The sequence below is a fragment of the Cololabis saira genome, chromosome 1, assembly GCF_033807715.1.
Source record: "Cololabis saira isolate AMF1-May2022 chromosome 1, fColSai1.1, whole genome shotgun sequence".
NCBI lineage: Eukaryota > Metazoa > Chordata > Actinopteri > Beloniformes > Belonidae > Cololabis > Cololabis saira.
The window spans coordinates 1,667,970-1,686,222 of record NC_084587.1 but is presented as its reverse complement, the minus strand read 5'-3'; the positions used below and the strand labels follow the sequence as shown (position 1 = coordinate 1,686,222).

General features: G+C 47.0%; 1 protein-coding gene across 1 annotated transcript in view; it reads right to left on the bottom strand.

The window, feature by feature from the left end:
* Window positions 1-18,253, bottom strand: part of rims1b (regulating synaptic membrane exocytosis 1b) — a 76,781-nt gene that overhangs the window by 23,293 nt on the left and 35,235 nt on the right. The window contains exons 4-17 of the mRNA XM_061725459.1: window positions 16,531-17,342; window positions 14,152-14,192; window positions 13,926-14,036; window positions 13,742-13,841; window positions 11,871-11,994; window positions 9,715-9,761; window positions 9,487-9,602; window positions 8,325-8,455; window positions 8,065-8,236; window positions 7,311-7,464; window positions 7,137-7,193; window positions 5,794-5,947; window positions 1,896-2,006; window positions 749-811 (exon numbers count right to left, since the gene is read on the bottom strand). Of these exons, the coding sequence (XP_061581443.1) occupies window positions 749-811; window positions 1,896-2,006; window positions 5,794-5,947; window positions 7,137-7,193; window positions 7,311-7,464; window positions 8,065-8,236; window positions 8,325-8,455; window positions 9,487-9,602; window positions 9,715-9,761; window positions 11,871-11,994; window positions 13,742-13,841; window positions 13,926-14,036; window positions 14,152-14,192; window positions 16,531-17,342 (2,193 nt within the window). The remainder of the gene's footprint in view (window positions 1-748; window positions 812-1,895; window positions 2,007-5,793; window positions 5,948-7,136; window positions 7,194-7,310; window positions 7,465-8,064; window positions 8,237-8,324; window positions 8,456-9,486; window positions 9,603-9,714; window positions 9,762-11,870; window positions 11,995-13,741; window positions 13,842-13,925; window positions 14,037-14,151; window positions 14,193-16,530; window positions 17,343-18,253) is intronic.

Here is an 18,253-nt window from a genome sequence, read left to right as displayed (position 1 = left end):
GGAAAAATATCACTGCTAAAAAAGATGATAGAAGATATTTATTGGGAGAATTTCAGTTTTGAATACGAGGATAGTGACAAAGTAAAACAGTTAAAAAAGAAGTGCTGACTTTTTCGGCACACTGGCGTAAATATCCGCGCCAATTTTTAAAAATAAATACACTTAATTATACTGGAAAAATCTCTAAATCACAAAGAAACACTCTGGGATGTAATAAGAAAAATATTTGGTTTTAATTAAATTTCCTATAAAAAAGCGAAATATTAAAAAAAAACATACTTGTTTCTGTTTATCTTTGTAAAATTATATTAAAAGTATCTTACATAATTTGAAAAAAAAACGAGAAATTTCAAGAAAAGATCCTGAAGAAATATATTTTACATAATTAAATTGTAAACAAAGTGCATATTTCTTTTAAAATTAACTAAACTGATATTGGATAAGATAACAATAGTAAAAAAAAAAGAATTAGAGAAAAAAAATTTCGCACCGTTTTTGTTATTTTAAGTTATTTTGAGAAGAAAAATGGTCAAATCCGACCCGCCAAGCAAAATGAGTTTGACACCCCTGCCTTATACGGTCACTACTCTAGGAAAACATGGCACTCCGAGTTCATGCAGGACGAATAAAAGCAGCGATGATGTAAAGGTGTAAGACATCAGCGGGTTAAGATGAGGTTGTTAAATGAAGGTGGAGATGACGATGCTCCCCGGCCGACGTCTGAACGGTGGAGTTTTGGTTCTTTTACCTGTTGGTGTGCAGACACTCGGCGCTGCCGCCGCGCACCGACCTGTGCAGCTCCAGGACCTCGCTGGCGTTGCCATGACGATGGGTGAACGGATGAAAAACACAACAGAACAGGATGGAAACTCAGACAGGAAAAGTGGATTCATGAACCTCAGAATGGTTGATCGTATTAGTAGTTTTAGTCTGGAAACATTAAAATCACGCCGATTAAACCAGCACACTGGGACTAATGCTAATGCTAATGCTAATGGGGATCCTAAATAAAACAAACTTAGACCTGGATGTCGTTCACCGTTTATTTCTCCACGTCTGGCGGTGAAGTTGAGGAAACGGTTCAGGATTCTACGGAAGAGAATCAGGGCCAGGCGGGAGAAAAATACAAATCATATTTTAGAGGAGGAAGATTTTTTTTTCATTATGCACTTCGAGAAAAAAGTCGAAATGTCGAGATTAATGTTGAACTACAATTTCGAGAAAAAATTCGAAATTTGGGGAAAAAGGCAAAATTTCGACTTTATTCACGAAATAAAGTCGAAATTTCACCTTTTTTCTCAACATTTCAACCTTATTCATGAAATTTTGACTTTTTTCTCAAAAATGTACTTTAAAAGTACAAAAAAAATTTTTTTATTGTGCACTTCGAGAAAAAATTCGAAATTTCATGAATAAGGTTGAAATGTTGAGAAAAAAGGTGAAAAATCGACTTTATTCACAAAATTTCAACTTTATTCTTGACATTTCAACTTTTTTCTCGAAGTGCACAATAAAAAAAATTCTTCCCCTCTCAAATATTTTTCTCTTGCACGGCCCTGATACTATTCCGTAGGATTCTGATGTTTTCACGCTTGTAAAATGTGTTAAATGTCGTTTTCAGTCAGAAGGAGAAGAACCAGCTTCGGGGTGAACTAAACCGGTTCCATCCAGACGGGTAGAAGAGCTGAACTAAATGCGGGTCGCTACGTCCCAGACCTGGCGGAGCGGGTCGGTCCACCCGGCCACCTTCAGGTTCGTCCCGCAGGAGCCGTTTCCTCAACTTCAGCGTGAGATGCACAAAAATAGTTCTAACGTTTACTGAACATTCGTAAACTCCGGAGCTCGTCTGAGAGTCCCGACACCCCGAACGCTCCGGAGCCTCCGGGTCTCGTTACCTGTCCTCCGAGTACTCGTAGTCCGAGTCCCCGGAGCGCTGCGGCTCCAGCTGGGACTCGTGGTAGTGGGACGGGGACACGTGGCGGTTGTGATGGATCTCGTCCAAACTCCTGGACAAACCAAATACAGACAGTTAAAGAATGTAATTAAACCGACTCCCAACTCCCGGAGCAGGAAGTGATTAGCTACACGCTGGAAACGTGACAGAACGCTTAAAAGGGACGTTTTCTGTTTTTCAACAGTCGCTACGGTTACCCGCACGTCTAAATCTAGCTATCGGCAGTAATCGAGCTGAGGATTTAACAGAAATCCAAGTATAGAGGGAATGCACATGACGTCACAGATGCAACTTCACAGCGGGTTACGCCCACTGACTGAGTGTCAGAAAGACCAACCTGATCTCACAAAAATCCGTGAAATGCCCACGACCTCTCACCAGTATTTTCCGTGGTATATACACGGAAAATGATATAGTTCCCTGTGAGCACCACGGACATTGTACCATGCAAAGTCAATGAGATCTGTGGTCGTGATATATACACGGATTATGACATTATTATTATTTATATATTATTCTTTGTTATAGTGGCTAAAGTATATGTTTTTGACGCGCAAGGTACTGTTTGTTACTGTCAGTTTGTAAAAGCATGTTTTTAACGCTGTTTTAGCAGTGTTTTATTGAGGTTTTAATGGGAGCACCACGGATATAGTACTATGCAAAGTCAATGGGATCCGTCACCCGATTTGACTGCTGTCATACCATTGAATGAAGGACAAAACGATAACAATCATCCCATAGATATGGGCCAGTAGGGCCCTACTCTACCTACTAGTAGACGCAGGAGGCTGTTATCGCCCCTTCTATGGCTAACCCCATGTTATTACCGTATTTTCGCGACCATTCGGCGCGCCGTGTGGAAAGGCGCACCCTCAGTTTTTTGTGTCATTTTTGGATTTAAAACACACATACGGCGCACCGACCGAAAAGGCGCCGTCTACACACACATGGAGCGCCGCCTTACAACACACACGCGCGCGAGCGCACAACACACACAAATAGAGCGAAAAAAATAAAAAATAAAAATAAAGTGGGAGCAAAACTTAGTTTGATTGTACTTTATTTAAGTTATTACATTAATCAAACCCATCGAAATCTTCATCCTCCGTTTCTGCATTCATCCGAGCCTGATCGCGCTGAGACCGGGAGAACTCATCAGCTGCGACGGGCAGAGCCCGCAGCTCTGACCGCGCTGAGCAGCCGAGTCACTTTCCTGCCGTGCGGCCCTTCAGAAATGATGCCGGCTTTTGCAAAAGCCCGAACAACAGTCCAACCCAGCAGACACGTCAGCCCACGCATCTACAATCCTTCAACAGTAAACCACGGAGCCTGTCGACCGACCGGCGGTTCCTCCCCGCCTTCGGGCCCGCCTCTGCGGCGCAACTCCCCCCCAGGAGCAGCGTCTTCTTCTCGGTAGCGAGTCTGAGTCTGCCCGTCCGCCACGGAGCCGGGCAATCACGGGCAATTCACGCGCCCCCTTCCCCCTTTAACGTTCTCATCGTGGCCTCAATTACGTCCGCCTTATGGATCCGTGTTAAGTCGACGCAGCCCTACGCCTAGGCTTTGCGTTGGTGTAACGCGGAACCATAAATCAGCCTTTAAATAATACAATAGTCGCATTGTGTCATTGGGCGCGCGGCACATTTAAAAAAAAAAAAGACGTTTATATGCGCCTAATGGTCGCAAAAATACAGTAATACTTGCTATAGAGCTCACACCTCATTTCGCCCCTTTCTATGGCTAACCCCATGTTATTAATGCTCAGTAGGCACAGAAGTTTTGTTACGAAGCTCACACCTCACCTCCCTTTTTTATGTATTTAGCTAGAATTTTAAAACCTGAACAATAGAATTCAACGTAAAATGCCGGATCTTGTCCATTATAAACAATACTTTTTGGAACATAGTGTAACGACCACAGATAGATAAGGCCTTGCCCGCCTGGGTAACACATCAGCATTTGGCCGACTGGTTAGTGCAGTTGACTGTGGTCTGGGAGACTGTGGTTCGAGACACGCTCTGGGCACGACTTGTTCACCACAGTATTTTCCTCATAGTGTTATGGTTTTCTTTTAATATCTTAAACATTTCTAAACACAAAAACACAAAAGTGTCGTTGATAATTCAATAATACAATAGGTTCATGTTAAGGACATCCGTTTTAATTATTTCTCCTTCGATTATGACATGTTATTAATGCTCAGTAGGCACAGGAGGTTTGTTATGTATTGTTATGAGGCCTATTTCGTGTCTATTTTTGTACAGTTCACTAACACTTTGAGGTAGGAGGCTGAAATTCTAGACTCTGTATCAGGAGGTGACTCTCATCCACTGTGCCGAGTTTCAGATCTGTGTGACCTTCGGAAGTGCCAAAGGTCACCGTGTGTGGTGCCTTTTTCAGGCCTTTTTTGTGTGTTTTTTGAATAATTCACTAACGCTTTGAGCTGGGAGGCTGATTTTTGACTATGTTGCAATGCAGAAGGCCCATTGCTAGGATCTTTTGATCCTGTGGCTGTATGACTTCCACAGAGCTAGTTGGCATTGCAGAGGGTTCACAGAGTTGAGACTTGGCAAGCCCAATCTAGGCCCCATATGGAGGCCACAGGTCAAGTTTTACTTGGTTTGGTCAAATGTTGTGGCAACGGCATCCGTTCGAATGTTGGAAAAGGTGAAGTTTCAAAGCCCCGCCCATCGAAAATTACAGGTCCGATCTGCACCAAACTAATATATGTCTGTTCAGGGGATGCCCCCAAACAACATATACCAAATCGCATTAATAACATGGGGTTAGCCATAGAAAGGGGCGATAACAGCCTCCTGCGCCTACTAGTAGGTAGAGTAGATCCCTACTGGCCCATATCTATGGGATGATTGTTATTGTTTTGTCCTTCATTCAATGGTATGACAGCAGTCAAATCGGGTGACGGATCCCATTGACTTTGCATAGTACTATATCCGTGGTGCTCCCATTAAAACCTCAATAAAACACTGCTAAAACAGCGTTAAAAACATGCTTTTACAAACTGACAGTAACAAACAGTACCTTGCGCGTCAAAAACGTATAACTTAGCCACTATAATAAAAAATAATATATAAATAATAATAATGTCATAATCCGTGTATATATCACGACAACTGATCCCATTGACTTTGCATGGTACAATATCCGTGGTGCTCACATGGAATTATACCATTTTCCGTGTATATACCACGGAAAATAGTGGTGAGAGGTCGTGGGCATTTCATGGATTTTTGTGAGATCAGGTTGAGAAAGACTGAGTGGCAGAAAGACTGAGTGGCAGAAAGACTGAGTGGCAGCGTAAACCTTCAGTTTGAGCAACTGCAAAACATCTAAAATGGGAAAGAGCTGTTGTGCGATCGACTGTACTCATAGATTTAGCAAGAAATCGGAGTTATCATTTTACAAACTGCCGAAAAATAAGCTCAAGAGAGACAAATGGATCGTTTAACCCACACCCGGTTAACGCACGCCTGCGCGGTCCTACTCGCAGTGGTTCCAGCTCCAGGAACCCCTAGTTTCTTGTGCTGGCCCCCCTTTTTTCTCTTTTGTGCGTGTTTGCAGGCCGGAGCTTCAGGAGCTGTTGGCCTGTGCCCACCCCCCCCCCCTCTAGTCGACCTGCTACTGCTTCCACCTGCCTGCGGTCCCCCCACCTCTGGTCATCCCGTTGCAACGCTACAACTTTTGCTGTATTAAACGCTATACAAATAAAATTGAATTGAAAAATTGAATTGGATGACATCACGGGGGGCGTGTCTTTGAGGGGGCGTGTCTCTAGGGGGCGTGTCTCCCCTAAGCTCCGGTCGGGCGGCGGTTCTGACCTCTGCATGGGGACGTGGGCCGGCCGAGACCGAGACCGACAGTTTTCTTCTCTGTGGGGCGAGACCGAGCGGGACCGGTGCTGGACGGGCCGGTCCTGGTCCGGTACCGCCAAGGTGGAGGCCCGGTCTCTCTCCCGGGAGTTCCTCTCTGCACCTACACACACACACACACACACACACCCACACACACACACACACACACACACACACACACACACACACACACACACACACACACACACACACACACACACACACACACACATAGACACTACAGTCATCTGCAAAAAGCATCATCTGCCTCTTTGATCCTGTTTGTTGAGGATCCAAAGAGCGGGTGCAAACTTTAGCACAAGTGCATCATGTTTAGAGAACTAGCCGCAACGGACGCCAGAACATCCAGCAGGATGTTTGACAAGCATGTGACCCGGTCATGTGACCGGCTGGTCATGTGACCCGCCGGTCATGTGGTTTTTTTTATTGTGCACTTCGTGAATAAAGTTGAAATGTTGAGAAAAAAGGCGAAATTTCGACTTTTTTCTCTACGTTTCGACTTTTTTCTCGAAGTGCACATATGACCCGCTGGTCATGTGACCCGGCCGCCTGTTTCTGAAGTGTCTCTGTGTCTCACTTGAGATGATTTCTCACAGTTCTGGTTTGAGGGAAGAAGCGGGATACGGTTTTGGGACCAGATCCACCACAGAAACAGGCAAACAGCTGAGCAGCTGCTGAGACTTGCACCCGAGTCTGGACGGGTCTCGGGACTCGGACTCGGGTCCAGAGACCAGTGAGGGGCATGCAGCAGCAGCAGCGGAGGAGGGCGGGGCCTCGTGGGCGGGGCCTCGTGGGTGGGCGTGGCCTCCTGCGTGGCTAAGCTAAGCTAACATGCTCTCGGTGCCTCGGTGATCCTGCAGGTCCAGCAGAAGATGAGAAGCTCTCCGGACCTGAACCGGACCGGACCTGACCCAGACCGGAGCTGCGCGGGTTGGTGGTCGTCGTCGCCACGGCAACACCTCCCACCCGGAGGTGGGAGGAGCTTCTCAGCCAGTGCTGGACGCCTGTGGGTCGTCAAACACGCTGGTTTCTGCGAGCGCGGCTGCCTCCGAGTTGATGAGCCTCAATCAGCCAGGAAGGTTATAGTCAAAGGTTATAGTCGGAGGTTGTAGTCGACTACAGCCCCAAACCAAAGCAGCAAGAGGGGACGAATGGGCAGTAGGGCCCATATCAAAATTTCCTCAAATTTTCTAGACTCAACAGCGAGGCAGCAGCGCGAGCAGAAACCATCGAGGAGAAGACGTTCAGCATCCATGTCCCCCCCCCCGGTTGTCCCCCACCCCACCCACCTTTCCGGTCAACAACCAAACCATCATCAAACTCTGCATCAATGATGCGCTGAGATCCTGCACAAACACAAACACAGCGCGGGACAGGTGAGGACAGGACAGGTGAGGACAGGTCCTCCTCAGGGGACAAAGGAGAGGGACAGGTGATGGACAGGTCTGACCGCCGGGACGTACTCTGCAGCTTCTTGCTGGGACTGTCACTGTGCAGGCTGCGTCTGCCCATGTAGGGCGACGGCTGCGGCAGCGGGATGGACGAGGCATCGTGCGTCTGCAGCTTGTACCAGTGGGGGACGTCGTCCAGCAGCGCCGTCTCCAGCTCGATCAGGATCTGAGGATACACAGTGGGACAGAGAGGGACACGGACCGATGAGACGCTGCTCAGTAGGGGTGGAACAACGTATCGTGCCACGAAATTTTGCGAATCAAAAACGTCACGATACGTGTCGTGGAGGTGACAAACTGTAGCATGATATTGGGTTATTAACATTAATATATTGCCGGAAAGGAACTGGAATTTACCGGGATACCTTAAACAAGGAAGCCAGGGAGCGGAATATGGAGAAAATAATGATTACTAACGGTTTGGATCCATATGAAATCCCTACTAAAGAGTGGAGCTCCAGCGAGGAATTACTGCCGCAGTTCTGCACAACCAATGTCTTAGGCTACCTTGTTTGCTTCGGAGCAGTTCCGTTGTAAGTATATATTATTATTATTATTATAAGTCATTGGAGTCTCATCTGCAGTTCACAAATGGATGGGTGCATGGTTTACAGAATAACGGAAAGTAACGATTACAAGTAAGACACAACGAAGAGGGAGCACGTCTGTACACATCACGCAGTGGAACGAAGAGCAGCTAAAGTAGCTTCCAACATGGCGGCTCCGCCAAGTGATAACGTCAAGATGACCAAGCCTTATCACTCACCTCCCCCAGGAACTCGCTCTCCTCCTCCTGGACCCGCGGCTGGTCCCACACCGTGATCTCCAGCATTCGCTCCCTGAAGTCCCGCCGGTGGACGTGCGAGTACAGGAAGGTCTGGTTCCACTTGGGCTCGGCGCTCTTCTTCACCGTCTTGGTCCGCCGTTTACTTTTGTCGCTGCAGCAGAGACGCGCGGAGAGGTGAGGTGTTGGTTCAGCGTTTAAGGGGCGTTTAAAGACGTAGGAAGAATCAAAGACCAGCTCACCTCCTGTCGGGCAGGAAGTACATCTTGACGTAGGGGTTCCGCGGCCGGCCGTCGGGCCGAGCAGGCAGGTCTTTGGCTTGGAGCACGTTGACGATCAGCTGATGGCCCACCTTGTCGTACCACAGCTTCACCTGAGATGTGAGAGGTTTGGAGAAACAACAACCGCAGTCAGACGATAACGTGCTGTTCAGCTCTCGGAGGTTTGTGGACGTCCGAGAGTCAACGTGTCTTTCCCTTCCCTGAACTGCCTCAGATCGTGGGGGACACTTGGAGGGACGTGGAACTACAAGCTTGGAGAGGATTTAAAGTTTATTGCCCTCAGGGGCTATAAAAGGGGGTAGTGTGAAAGTGACGCACAGACAGTGTGGACAGTGCATTGATCAGGGACCCCGTTTTACAGTTGGGGGTTTATTTTATACATATTTGTCACAGCTGCTGGTTGCAAAGGTCTGAGCTCGGACTCCTTCCTTCACTATTATTCTGTAACCCCCCCCCGGCAACAAGCACGTATGGAATAACAGTTTATTAGTTATTAATAACTATTGTTAGACAATTGTTAATAACTCTCTAATAACTGAACCAGCACCTGCTTTGTGGCACAACATAATTGGTGCCCCGTGTGAGGCATTTAACATACCAGCTTTTTAACATTTTAAAATTATTTTTCAATTTATTTTTTTTAAGTTAATTTATTTTTAAATTCATTTTTCTTACATTTCTTTTTAATTTTACTTTTTTTAATTATTTTTGTATTTAAAAAATTATGTATTTTATTATTTTTGCTTGTTTTCTTACGGTAATTGATACCCCAACTTCTCTGAAACATAAGCATACATCAGATGTGTTTTGTGTATTGCTTGAATGCATTCCGGTGCTAATGCACTCATTGCAGTGTAAAAATGTATCGTAGTCTTAACTAACTAAAACTACTCACAAGTGTGACATTATCACTTTACTAACAACCACCTAAGACAGGTTGGTTATATCAACACCTGCAGTTTAGTGTTAGTGTGTAAGTGACAGGTTGAAGCTACATCTGTGCATTTGTAACAACAGGAGTTTAGAAATCTCCTTAAGCTGTCCCTCTAGTGACATTATTTATTTCACTAATAATGTTTGTCTCAGAACTCTTGGTGCCAGGTGGTAAACGGGCGGTACTCACGGAGAGCTGCCCGGGCAGCACCAGAGGGAGGACCCGGAGGGTTCCCGGGCTGGTGGGGGACATCACCGAGATCGAGGGACGGTCCATCTTCTGGGACTCGAAGGAGCTGGAGCCTGCTGAAGGACGGAGAGACCGGTTCTAGTGAGGCGTCACAGGAAACACCCGACCTGAGCATCAGACTGGTGCCCTGCTCAAGGGACGGGCAACGCTGCCCGTATAAACACTTACTGGACTCCAGGGGCGGGTGAGGCGAGCCGGGGATCCTGGGGATGTCTCTGTGGAAACCAAAGAGAAGATTCAGCAACATTCCCATGATGCCTCTGGTGTAACGGTGTAACAGTGTAACGCAGCCACGCGGTGGAGGAGGAGCAGGCACCAACGGGTAGAAATGCACCGATCAGGATTTTGAGAGCCGATGACCGATCACCGATCTCCAAAATCTGTATCTGCCGATCACCGATATCTAGAGACTCTTATGGCACTTTTCCACTAGTCTCGGCTCAGCCCGGCTCGGCTCGGCTCGGCTCGGCGCGGCTCCACGCGGCTCCACCCGTTGTGCTGTATAATAAAATCGCCGCGAGCTGCGAGTCGCTCTTGCTCTGATTCAAACGTTTGACGGCCCCGCCCCCCGACCAATCAGTGGCGCGGAGGGTGATGACGTCGGAAATAGTCCCGGCTCAGCCCGGTTAGAACCTCGGCAGAATGGTTACAGAAAAAAGTATCGGCTTTGAGCGGCTCTACCCGCCTCAGCCCTAGTGCAAAAGGGCAAAACGGGTAGAACCGAGCTGAGGTGGTACTAGTGCAAAAGGGCCATTAGAGACGACTTAGACTCGGCTTACAAAGAGTAAATGTAGCTACTAGCTTCAGCTGTAGTAATAATTATGTACAACATGTGACCAACACAAACAGCAGACATGTCACTCTCTAAAAGTTGATTCAAGTTGTAAACTATAAACCTTAGTTTTCCTGTGGAAAGAGGAATTCAATCTTAAAGGTGACCTATTATGAAAACCAGGTTTTCTCTGTCTTTAACATACGGTATATAAAGTGGTCTCCCCTCAGCCTGCCAACTCAGAAAAGGAGGAAACAACCAGATTCTGCAGTGTCTGTACAGCCGCCCGGATGAGCCGTCCAGCAGCTGCCACTTTATTGAGGTTTCTGTAGTGAAATGAGGAGGAATCATAGAGATAACGTCTCATTTCAACTAACTGGATCAGCCGTTCCTCATCATGACTGTTTCCTACAGCGCTTTCAACCGGCAGGAAAGAAATAGAAGCAGGGCGTCCGACAAATGTTCAGCTCAAAACGCTGCATCGCTGCGGACAGTTAGGACAGTCCAATAGAAAATAAAACAATGGAATTGATTTTGTCGCTAACACTCGCTCGCACCGCATGCAGTTTCAATCAAAAGCTTGTTTTTAAGACATTCAAGGCCTGTTTAAAATAGACTCGTGAAGCCGACTGACACGACTGTCATCCTGCATAAGACATAAGACTTTGGATGTAGGCTACATAGTTTGGTAAAACTCCAGCGGACATTCATCAGTGAAATATTTATGACTCGGCAGCTCGTACCGCAGATCCAAGCAGCTAACAACGTGTTTAAACCCAATGTCTTCTACAACAGAAAGCGGCTGATGAGCAAAGCTTATGAATTCATTACCTTAGGATGTGGTTCTTTATTTTTCTTGCTGTCGTTTATAGGTCTCTGTTACATTCAACAGAGTTAGCGGCGTTGCTCCTGTTTTTTCTCTGCCTTAGCAGCAGCCAACTTTGGCAACTCAATATTCTCCTTCGTGTGAAAAACTTTCAGATGTCTTATCAGCTTCGTTGTGTTGAAATTCTTTTGTACCATTCATCTTTGGGGAATATCCTTTGGACCCTGCAAACTGCAAATGTGTTGTCCTTTTTGGAGTCTGTCACGCCTCCTTAGGACCGCTCGGTCTGAGGTATTGGAACGCAGCGCGGGCGGCGGTTTGTTCTTGTAAACGTCATCTGATCAGCTTTGAACTATTATTTTCCGATCTACGATCAAAACCGATAGGGCCATTATCGGGCCGATACCGATCGGTTGCCGATCGATCGGTGCATCTCTACCAACGGGGGAACGGGTCAAACATGGGCAGGTAGCAGGAAACACCTGGAAGACGGGGTTCTGTCTCGGTTCTGGAGGACTACAGGACTGGAGGATCATGGGAAACGGTTTTCTCCGCTGACCAGGGCTACTTACTGATGCGCTCTAGACACTTTTCTCAGGACGTTTTTGGACATAATTCGGTTGATGGAGCTTTCGGACAGAGGGAGGAGATGATGCAGAGCGCCGTCAGGACAGAACTGAGCAGATCTGAGCAGCCGATCGTCTTTACGGACGACGTGTCTCTTACCCTATCGGCCTCGAGACGACGATCTCCACTTGGGGCTCGGCCTTGGACTCCAGGATGATGTTGTACACCTCCTTCTTGGTTGCCCCCGGCAACGACTTCCCGTTCCACTGCAACACCTCATCCCCTAAAATCGAGATGGTGACATTAGCGTCGCCCTCTGTGAGCGATGCTAATGGAGCGCTACAGATGTTAAGCACCAACTGATTCACCAACAATCATCGAGTTCAAACTCTAAAAGTTCCGACGGACGGCTGGAACATTCAGATGAAGCAGCAGGTGCCGAGACTAACGTTACACTTCTACATGTTATTTAGTTCGCGAGCTCAGAGAAGGTCGGGACCTTTTAAGCTTCAATGGCCACGGTTACATGATGTTTTTTAATTCAGAATTAATTATTCCGAATTAAATCATTACGAATTAAACTATTTCCCTTCCAGTTTACATGGAAATAGTAATTCTGAATTGAGGTTTCCATGGAAACACGTTTGATGGTCTTTCTCCAATTCCTCTCCAGGTCTGGGGGTTGGGAAGGTTCTGATTGGATAGGGGGGGGACCGGAAGTTAAACTACCGGAAGAAAAACTAACTTAGCCGCTACAACTTTGATGTTTCCTGTTTCCATCTGTTCTTTTAATGATTTCTATTTATTAAATAAATGCTCTCTGCTCTTGACCAGCGTTTACTGCTGCTGCATCTTGAAACTTTGTTAGGAAAACCAGCCCAGTGGAATATAAGATCATGGAGACAGACGGGCGAGGGAAGAGCAGAAAGAAAGACCGGAATTAATTTAAAGAGGAATGAGTTTATACATGATCTGGAATTATTCTATTTGGATTTAAAATCGGAATAAACCAGCCACTTACTTCGGAATTAAGTTTAATTCAGAATGGCCATTTTCATTCAGAGTTAGGTGTTTACATGGTCATTTTTACTCATTTTAAATCAGATTTAATTTTAATTCTGAATTAAAGAGGAATTAAACTTCCCATGTAAACGCACTGATTCACCGCGTCTGTCTGATAAACATTCACCGGACAGAGATTTAGTCTGGTTTATAAAATAAATAAGAACGGAAGGAAGAGAAAGAAACCTGGCTAGGACTTAGCATAGTTGGCTAATGCTCCGCTACACATTTCCTTCCACTTATTACTTTTTTTGATGTCTTTTATTTTTATTTCTCCCGACTGGGCATTTAGCTGAAGGAAGAAAACATACCACAAGTATTAGCAAGTATTAGCTTCATCACTGCTCAGCTGCTGCAACGCAACTGTCCAGTTTAAACAACTAAACTAGTTAGCTTCACCGGCTACTAGCCAAGAGCTTGAATTAAAGGCTTTAGCTTGTTTAGCCAAAAACAGATTGTTTTGTTAAGTAAAACTAGTGAGTACTTGCTAATAATATCTGAAACCCTTCAGCTAGCAGTTTTAGCTAAGTAGTATTAGCTAAAATTTTCTCCTTTTGAAGAGCTAAAACTAGCTAGAAATAGCTCAAATCAGCTAGTTTCACTCACTGAAACCTTCAAATGGCAACAGCTGAAGGTTTCGCCTTGTATTAGCCAAAACTAATGTTTAATTAGCCAAAACTAACGTTTACTTAGCATGAACTTATGTTTAATTAGCCAAGACTAAAATTTTATTAGCCAAAACTAACGTTTTATTAGAAAAACTAAAATTGTATTAGCCAAAACTAACGTTTTATTAGCATAAACTAATGTTTAATTAGCAAAAACTAACATTTTATTAGCCAAAACTGACAAGTTTAATTAGCTAAAACTGACATGTTTAATTAGCCAAAACTAACGTTTAATTAGCCAAAACTAACGTTTTATTTATCATTTATAGTGGTCCAACGTGGGCCAAGGCGGGCTCTTACCTGCGCGCAGGTGTCCCACGACGTCGGCCAAACTGCCCTTTTTCACTTTGGTGATGAAAGCGCCGAGACGCCCCGTCTCCGTCATCTTCCCCCCAACAACCTGGACAAAGACGAGACCAGGACCAAGATCAGACACAGAGACAAAGACCAGGACCAGCACCAGGACCAGAGGACACCGTCCCACCTTCAGGCCCAGCAGGGACCCGGCCTCACGCGGCAGCGCCGTCCTCTTGCTCAGCGTGATCCGTCCAATCAGGTGGTCCCCCTCTTTGGACGGCTGCCAGGACACCGGGTGCTGCAGGACAGGGACGGGGAGACGGGGGACGTTACCGGGGGACGTTACCGGGGGACGTTACCGGGGGACAGAGACCCCCCCCCCCCCCCCCCCGGCCCCCAAGGAAAAGACTTACGTGCCAGACGGTCGGGTCCAGAGGATGGCAGTCCCAGTCACCTGGACCGGGACAGAACCAGAACAGAGAGACGTGTCAGAGACAAATATGATGGTTTATAAACGGGACGTCCCTCAGAGAGACGTTCCCCAGAGAAACATCCCCCGGAGACATGCCCCAGAGATGAGGTTTCTTCAGAACAGTCAAGGGTCTGTTATGGTGTTCCGCAGGGTTCAGTGCTAGGGCCAATCTTGTTCAGTTTAAGTATAATCCAGAATCACGGCATATACTTTCATTGTTATTGTGATGATACTTTTTTATTACTTGCGTATAAAGCCCAAAACGGCTTAGCTCCGCATTATTTGCAAGATCTGATAGTGCCTTATGTTCCTGGCAGAGCTCTCCGTTCTCAGAGTGCAGGTTTACTCGTAGTTCCTAGAGTATCTAAATGTAGATTTGGAGGGCGGGCGTTCTGCTATCAGGCACCATTACTATGGAACCAACTTCCAATCTGGGTTAAGGAGGCTGACACCACCTCCACCTTTAAAACTAAACTTAAAACCTTTCTGTTTAGTAAAGCCTATAGTTAGTGTTTAGTAAACCTCTAGCTGGTGTTGGTATGATATATATTGGTACCATATGATCCAGGTCCAGGTCCTGGTCCTGGTCCAGGTCCAGGTCCAGGTCCAGGTCCTGGTCCAGGTTTCTTCCTCCTAAAGGGGAGTTTTTCTTGCCACTGTTTGGCTTAAGGTTTTTTTCCCACTATGGGAGTTTTTACCTGCCATTGTTTATGTAATAATTGCTCGGGGGTTTATGTTCATGTTCTGGGTCTCTGGAAAGATCCTGGAGACAACTATGTTGTATTAGACGCTATATAAATAAAATTGAATTGAATTGAATAGATGTCTCAGAGAGACGTTCCCCATAGACTTCTCAGAGAGAATTCCCTCTGAGTGAAGAACCTTGACCAACAGTTTCTGTCCAAAACGGAACCTTGAACCTGCTGAAAGCATCGTCAGAGATCAGCAAAGGTTGTCCAAGAACCCAGTCAAACCTCAAACAGAAACCGTGCTCCGAATCATAAGTCCAAAATAAGATAAAACATATAAATATATTAATAAAATGTGTCTGGCATTAATTTGCCGCAGGGATGAATGGTGGAAATTAGCCTCTGGCTACAACCATGCTTATTTATCCTTGTGTTTATTAATATGTACGGTTCAACAAATAAAGTAAATTGAATTGAATTGAATTGAATGAAAAGTAAAGCAAAGGCTTTAATTAAAGTTTTTCTTTTCAAAATAATAACAAATAATAACGGTTAAATGTTGGTTTCCTCTCCTTTGCTCCTCAAACATCTGGACCAACAGCTGCTTCTCTAGACCAGTGCTGATGTCTTTCCCTGCTGACGTTGTGTTCCAGACCAGCATCTGCCCAGCTGACGGGGCGTGCCGTGTTGCGTGTCGTCGCTGCTGCTGCAGCTCCTGCTGGGGGAAATTACCCAGCATGCAACTGACCCACTTCTGCAAAGCTGCTGCTAAAATCACAGAACGAGTAGATGAGAGCGGCGTCACCGCCGTCGTCAAGGGTTACGGGGGGGAGACATCCACCGGTCTGTTTCCATAGCAACGCATTCATCCACCCATCTGTTTCCATAGCAACGCATTAATTTACCTGTCTGTTTCCATAGCAACACGTTCAATATTCTGGTGGTTTCCTTAGCAACTCATTCATCCACCCGTCTGTTTCCATAGCAACGCATTCATCCACCCGTCTGTTTCCATAGCAACACATTCATCCACCCGTCTGTTTCCATAGCAACACGTTCAATATTCTGGTGGTTTCCTTAGCAACTCATTCATCCACCCGTCTGTTTCCATAGCAACGCATTCATCCACCCATCTGTTTCCATAGCAACGCATTCATCCACCCGTCTGTTTCCATAGCAACGTATTTATTATTCCGGCAGTTTCCTTAGCAACGCATTCATTGTCTTGGCGGTTTCCATAGCAACGCATTCATCCACCTGTCTGTTTCCATAGCAACGCTTCATCCACCCGTCTGTTTCCATAGCAACGCATTCATCCACCGATCTGTTTCCATAGCAACCCATTCATCATCCTGGTGGTTTAAAACAACTAAAATAAAAACAATAAAAAATAAAGATGATAAAAATGAAAGTAATAGAAATAAAAAATGAAAATAGTAAAAAATAAAATGAAAACCATAACAACAAATATGATAAAAAATAAGTACAATTAAAATAAAAACATTGAAAATTGAGCAGAGAGACGGAGCTTGGACTAAAGCAAACTTTGATTGACATGCAGTGGGCGCGTTCCTGGCCACGCCCCCACATGGCACCGCCCCCAGGTCTTAAGCCCCGCCCCCCCCACTCACCTTTCTCCCCGACGCCCTCCAGGTCTTCACAGCTGGTGAACTCGGGCGTGGACCCGCCCTCCTCCTCGGAGCTGCTGACGGACATCTGTCTCCGGCTGGCCCGCTTGGGCTTGTAGGCCCGGGAGGGGGGCGGGGGCGGCCGCGGGGCCTCCCGGTCCCGGTTCTGGTCCTGGTCCCGGTCCGGCTCCTTCCTCAGCGCCGGGTCGCCCCCCTTGCCCCTGGCCGTCCGGGTCGGCCCGGGGCCGGGCTCGGGCCGCCCAACGTTCCCCACCCCCCCCGCGGTCCTGTGGTTCTGGTTCTGGCCGCCCCCGTTCCCCCTCCGGGCCAGCGGGTTCTGGGGCTCGCCCCCCCCGCCCTGGGCCGGGCCCAGGCCCACCTCGTTGATGGCCAGGTCGCTGTGGCGCCGCTCGTGCCGGACCTTGCACACCTTGGCGTGCATCCGCATCTCCTGCTCCTCCTTCTGCGGCTTGACCGGGTAGCGGGCCAGGTTCGGGTCGCTGCGGTACCGGTTCTGGAACTCCTCCTCCTGGCGCCGCTGCCTCTCCCGCCGCTGCTGCTCCTCGTCCTCAGGCCGGCGCCGCCGGGCCTCGGGACCGCCCCGGCCCGGGTTCTGCTCGTCCCCGTCCTCGTAGTCCTGCGAGTGGATCTTCTCCAGGGGCCGCCGGTCCCGGTCCCCGACCCGGTCCCGGTCCGCGGGGCCCAGACGCTCCTCCAGGGACGAGTGGGACTGCAGCCGCCCGCCGGGTCGTCGCCCGCCGGGGCGGCCCGGGCCCCCGCGGCCGTTCTGCTCGTGGAGGGAAACGGGCCTCTTCCTGGAAACGAGAGAGTTCGGGTCAAAACTGGATCAGGCATCAGAACGACATGAAACACAGACTGCGTTTCCATGCATCAATAACCCGGTTGTACACGGCCATGTAAACACCAATAACTCCTTTGAATAACTGGAATTTGCTCATATTCCGGTTTTTAAAAACCCCAATATGACCCCTGGGTTACTCCTTTTAAAACCTGAATATTGGGTCATGTAAACGCCAAACGGAATATCCCCATCAAACGGAACAGGAATCTGTTTTCTGCACATGCTCTGTTCACAAGGAATCCTGGTCTTTTGAGTCCAGGAAGTTCTTCTAAACACGGAGAAACCAAGACCAGGAGGAGACTAATCACTTCATAAATGTAATGAAGGATATGAACATTTCTGCATTTGTAGACGGTAGAAAGTACCGGGATAGAAGATTTACAAGAAGGTGAGAGAAAAGTTTTCAGCAGCATTTGTAGGAACGCCAGACCAGATCAAGCTCCGCTGGAAGACGCTGGAAAAGGAGAAGAAGAAGCGGAAATGGCGGGAATTGTGTCATGACGTTCTCCGTGCGTCGCTGTTTTAAAGCCCAAAATGGCTTAGCTCTGCGTTATTTACAAGACCTGATAGTGCCTTATGTTCCTGGCAGAGCTCTCCGCTCTCAGAGTGCAGGTTTACTCGTAGTTCCTAGAGTATCTAAATGTAGATTTGGAGGGCGGGCGTTCTGCTATCAGGCACCATTACTATGGAACCAACTTCCAATCTGGGTTAAGGAGGCTGACACCACCTCCACCTTTAAAACTAAACTTAAAACCTTTCTGTTTAGTAAAGCCTATAGTTAGTGTTTAGTAAACCTCTAGCTGGTGTTGGTAAATCTCTAGGTAGTGTAAACTCTAGTGTGTTAGAGTCAGTAGTCATAGTTGC